Raw genomic sequence first — 5,772 nt, forward strand, 5'->3', positions numbered from 1 at the left:
TATATATATATATATATATATATATATATATGTATATATGTATATATAGGCTCAGCAGCAGCTGTGTGGTAAGTAGCTTGCTTACCTACCACATGGTTGCAGGTTCAATCCCACCTTGACAACCGATGCTGGTGTGTTTACGTCCCTGTAACTTAGCGGTTCAGCAAAAGAGACCAATAGAATAAGTACTAGGCTTACAAAGAATAATTCCTGGGGTCGATTTGCTCGACTAAAGGCAGTGCTCCAGCATGGCCGCAGTCAAATGATTGAAACAAATAAAAAGGATTTTAAAAAAGTACATATTTAGTAAGAACAAAAATTATTATTATCAATATTAAATACTATCAATTTCAACCAGTGGTCAGCATAATTAAAAAACATCCGAGGACCGTGAATTCTATTTGAATATAAACAATAGGAGAGAACACTGTGTGGATATCTTGTATGCTAAAAATAGATGTCAAACCGCCTTACCATGAAATCTATGTTCTCAAATTAGCAAGACGGTCTAAGTTTACGAGCTAGACAAATGGAAAGAAATAAAAATAGCACTTTGTTTATTTCTTTTCATGGTTTGACACCTATTTCTAGCATACAAGGAATCCATATAGTGGTCCCTCCTATTGCTTATATATATATATATATATATATATGTGTGTGTGTGTTTATATTTAGTCATACTGGTCTTCTTCCAGTTTCTGTCAACCCAATCCATTCACAAGGCTTTGGTTGGCCCGTGGCTATAGGAGAAGGCACTTGCCCAGGATATTACGCAATGGTGAAGTTTCTTTTGGCATTCATCGTTCTGGCAGCCTCAAAATAAAGTACCAAGATTAGCAAAATCATTAGGACATTATGGCAATGGACAAAATGGGTCTTTATGTTCTGAGTTCAAATCTTGCCTAGATCAACTTTGCCCCTTCGTTATTTCTGAGATGGTAATCAGGTCTTGCACTTAAATTAAAGACAATAATTATTATGACCAGAGAAGTCAGTAAGGAGTTTAGGGAAGCATTTAGATACAGAACATTTCTTTATTGGTTTCCCCTCATGTACTGAGTTCAATTCCTGCAAGAAACAAAAAGTTGATTTTTTTTTTTTTTTTTTGCATGGACTTTATTTGTATTGTTTTTTTTTTCCATTAGTTTTAATTAAATTCTTATTTAGAAAAAACGAATTTTTTTTTTTTTTTCAAATTTTTATTTTGCATGATTGTATTTTTTTTTTTCTTTTTGTTTTCACTTTTGGTTTCTTAGATCCTCGCAACTGGTCAGAAAACGAATTAAAACATTGGATAAGCAGCAGACTGGACATGTATGCCATTCCAGTCGATTCTATTAATTGGCCTAATATAAACGGCTCTATGATGTTTACGATGAGCCGTGATCAACTTCGGTTCCAGCTGCAACACAAAGCCATAGCTGACGTTTTGTTTAATGATATGCAGAAGTTGATGTATGGTTAGTAAGATTTCAGTACTTCATATGCTTCTGCTACATGTTACATGCTACATGTCTCCTGCCCCAACATCTCAAAAAACAGAAGACTAAAACATTAAAATTTACAACCCTAAGAATTGGTTGAAATCAACTAAAACCCCGTATCCTTTTGTTAGGTTATTATTAGGTCAGTTCAAAATTAAACTGACCCTACAAACAAAGACTCTCCATCCATGCCATTCCCATCTCTTAGGACATTAATGTAGAGGTAAATTTAGCTACTATTTCTTGCAGCCATGTAGAGGCCTCTTTCCTGTGCTAGTTGTGTAATGATAGTTGTGAATTTTAGTACAATACCAGCACTTTCAGGGGAGGTGAAGTTAGTCAATTACATTGACCCCAGTGTCCAACTGGTACCTATTTGTAGCGAGTCCCCGAAAGGACGAAAAGCAAAGTTGGCCTCAACGGAATTTGAACTCGGAACGTGTAAAGCCAGACAAAATGTTGCTAAGCATTTTGCCAGCTTGTTGCCATGTCATGTTGTGATAAATAGTTACGTGACATCGTTAGTTACCAAGGTCGGTGGATAGTTACCTTGACAACGTTGGTATCCAGAAGAACTACACTAGTTGGGATTTTCGATAGTTGCTATGACAACCAAAGTACCAGAAATACAAAACAAACACACACACACACACACACACACGCTGATATATATTTTATCAATAATTGTGAAGCCTGCTGATCTTATCAGCTGATTATTGTTGTTGTTGTTGTTGTGGTGGTGGCATGATCATCTGCTCAGTAAAACTTCCCTTCTCTCAATGCCAATCCCAGGAGCCCAGAAGTGGAGGGGACATCTGTGCTGTCCCCTCCTAACTCCAAGTCATAAAAAAAAACAAAAAATGTGGTAGATAGTGATATTCATTATTCATAGTGGTGGCGGTTGTGGTGGTGGTGGTGGTGGTACTGGCTGTGGGTCTATCTTCACTTGCGTTTCTTTTCCATACGAATCCTAGAGGCCCCAGAAATGGATATACATAGGACAGCATGGAATAGATGTACCCCCACCTTTTTCTGGGGGGGTGAGGTTTCTTTTAGTGTTAAGAGAAATAAAAAAAATTTTAAAAAGTGGGGTCATGGATTTGAACCTGGAATACACATATAAATGCATATGGAGGATTAGACATTAGGGACATTTGTCCTTCCTTGCCAATGACTTTACTTTCATTTTCTCTAGTTAGCAGATTTTGAAATTTATCTTCTTAACAAATCCTTTCTATTCTAGGCACAAGGCCTGAAAATTTGCGGGAGGGGACTAGTCGATTAGATTGACCCCAGTACTCAACTGGTACTTAGTTTGTTGACCCCGAAAGGATGGAAGGCAAAGTCAACCTCAGCAGAATTTGAACTCAGAATGTCTTTAAGACGGACTAAATGCCGCTAAGCATTTTGCCAGCATGCTAACGATTCTGCCAGCTCGTCACTTTAATAATAATAATAATAATAATAATAATAATAATAGTAGTAGTAGTTATTTATTATTCATTACAACAATATAGATATCTCTGTCACTCCTCTGTTGCTTTTCTTTTTTCCACTTTGTTTTTTTAGTTCGTCGTCATCATCATCATCATCATCACTGTCATCATCATCATCATCAAACCCTTTAGCATTCAGATTTCTCTGTCAAATGCAATGCTTAATTATTCTCGTTGTTTCAAACCAATCATGAACCATCTTGTAGTTTCAAGATTCTAATGACGAGATAGTTTATTTTTAGAGTGACATTGTAGGATAGTTGTGAAAGGCTGGATCTGGCCATTCTGAACATAAAACAGAATATTTTGGACAGATACAGCTGGTTTAAATGTTAAAGGCTTTCATGTATGCTTTCCATGCTGGCATGGGTTGGACAGTTCAACAGGAAGTGACAGACCAGAGGACTGTACCAAGCTCTGCTATTAGTTTTGGTATGGTTTCTATGGCTGGATGCCTTACCTAATGCCAACCACTACTGTATGGACTGGTTGTTTTTTACCCAGCACCAGCAACATCAAGAAAATTAATTAGAATTTTATTAATTTATCATTCTTGTATTTTCTTCATCTAAATTTTATTTTTGTCTAATTTTATTTATTTATTTTTTTTTCCTTTTTTCAGATTTTCAAATTGCCGACACCTTCTCCTGTTCACCTTCCTCTTCCAACTCCTGTAGTGACCTTGGCAGCCACCAAACTATGTCCGACAGTTGCAAAACTGAACAATTCAGGATGCTTAATGAATACATGAACATGGTCAGTTTCCCAAACGATTGTCTTTCCGGATCAGACGAAGGAAACGACAGCAACGATAGCTCTGACAGCAGTACCAATAGTTCAGAACTTAGCACTTCAATTACGACCATCGACAAAAAGGCTTTTGATCCAGAACCTTTATACCCAGGTAGGTTTTTCTTTTATTTTCTATTTTTATTATCTTCTTAAGTACAGATCTGGATGTGTGGTTAAGAAGCTCAGTCCCCAACCATGTTGACCCAGGTTCAGTCTCACAATATAGCACCGTGGGCCATGTGGCCACAGACCAGCCACAGCCTTGTTAGTGGATCTGATTCAAAGAAGAAACTGTACAAGGCCCATCGAGTGTGTCTATGTCTCTGCGTACCTTTGTCTTGGCGCGTAATGACTGAGCACAACCACCACACGAGTGATTTTGTTTGTTTTGATTCCTTCGTGGGAAATGCTTGAAAATAGGTGAAGTTTGACAACAGGAAAGGCATCCAGCTGTAGAAAATCTGCTTCAACAAATTTCATCAAATACATTGAAACGTAGGTTAGATTAATATGTCAATGGGACATTATTTTACAGCCAGATGTAAGTGGTTGACATTAGGAAACAGCATCCAGCTGTAGAAACCATGCCTAAGCAGACATAGAATCTAACACAGCCCTCTGAATCGATGTCCTTGTTAAACCATCCAACCATGACAGCATGGGAAAAAAGAACACTAAATGATGACAACGTGTGTGTGTGTGTGTGTCTATGTATGAAGTATAACCTATACTAAATATATCTTTTCTATTTTTTTTTTTTTTAGAACAAAAACCAAGGGACACACCTCAAATAACTAAGCACAAACAGAACATTCACCTGTGGCAGTTTTTAAAAGAATTGCTGTTGCAAGGAGACAAATACATAAAATACATCAAATGGTTGGACCCCAAACAAGGGGTTTTCAAAATTGAGGACTCAAGCCACGTTGCCCGACTTTGGGGTGAGCGTAAGAACAGACCAGCAATGAACTACGACAAACTTAGTCGCTCAATCCGACAGTATTACAATAAAGGTATAATTAAGAAGACTGAGAAAAACAGGCGCCTGGTCTATAAATTCTGTCCACCTTATTTGTAAGGCAAAGAGAGGAACAAAAGCATGAGACTTTTAGCAAACTTAAACCAAAGATTTTGGTTATAAGTTTATGAAATGGCGATGCAGATTGAGTTTTTGGTATTTTTTTTCCCCTTTTTTTTAAAAAAAAGTTTTGTTAATCGCATCATGCCATTGCAACGTTGATCGTTGTCATCTCGTTTGTGCAACAGCTCGCTGCACAACAGGGAATATTTTTTGGCAATTTTTGGTGGCGTCTGTGGCCAAGAGAGGAAAGGCAGGAGATGGCAGCAGAGCCAATGTCAAACACCAAATTTCCAAGATGAACAAAAGACTACAATAATAATAATAATATTAATAATAATAATATGATTAAAATGTAATCATATTATCTGGACTATATACTACTACTACTACTACTATTATTATTATTATCATCATCATTATATATATTTTTTCAAACCATTTCCTTTAAAGACAAGATGGCGGACTAGATTGCCTTACAGTATTTTTATTTTTTTTTCCCCCACTTCATTCTAAGGTGAAGGTCCAACAAGTTGGCTTTGCCTTTCATTCCAAGGGTCTTTTGAAACAAATGTAGGGGGCCGTTTTATGGGGGTCAATCGATCTGACCATGACATTTACCCCATCCCCAAGCCCCTTACAAAACGTGTGGCCCTTGGGCAATTGTAAGAAACTGTAAATATCATTATTGTTCTTTCATATTATTGTTATTATTATTATTATTACATATTTTAGAATTTGAAAAAAACATTTTTAATTTAAGCTTTTTTTTTTTTGTAGATATTGTAAAAATGACAAAAATGCTTAAATATCATTTTAAAATCATCCAGTAAATGTCTTGGAATGAATATATGTGTGTGTGTGTGTGTATACATATATATACACACACATGTACATGTGTGTGTATGTGTATAATTCAAAT

The 5,772-nt window shown here is 36.4% G+C and overlaps 1 protein-coding gene across 1 annotated transcript in view; it reads left to right on the forward strand.

Moving 5' to 3' along the window:
* The window catches only part of LOC106884060 (DNA-binding protein D-ETS-4), a 13,142-nt gene extending 7,593 nt beyond the window's left edge, over window positions 1–5,549 (forward strand). The window contains exons 4-6 of the mRNA XM_052976671.1: window positions 1,257–1,460; window positions 3,603–3,884; window positions 4,537–5,549. Coding sequence (XP_052832631.1) covers window positions 1,257–1,460; window positions 3,603–3,884; window positions 4,537–4,850 — 800 coding nt within the window. The 3' untranslated portion in view covers window positions 4,851–5,549. The remainder of the gene's footprint in view (window positions 1–1,256; window positions 1,461–3,602; window positions 3,885–4,536) is intronic.
* Window positions 5,550–5,772: the final 223 nt, after the last annotated feature.

The sequence above is a fragment of the Octopus bimaculoides genome, chromosome 25, assembly GCF_001194135.2.
Source record: "Octopus bimaculoides isolate UCB-OBI-ISO-001 chromosome 25, ASM119413v2, whole genome shotgun sequence".
Taxonomy (NCBI): Eukaryota; Metazoa; Mollusca; class Cephalopoda; order Octopoda; family Octopodidae; genus Octopus; species Octopus bimaculoides.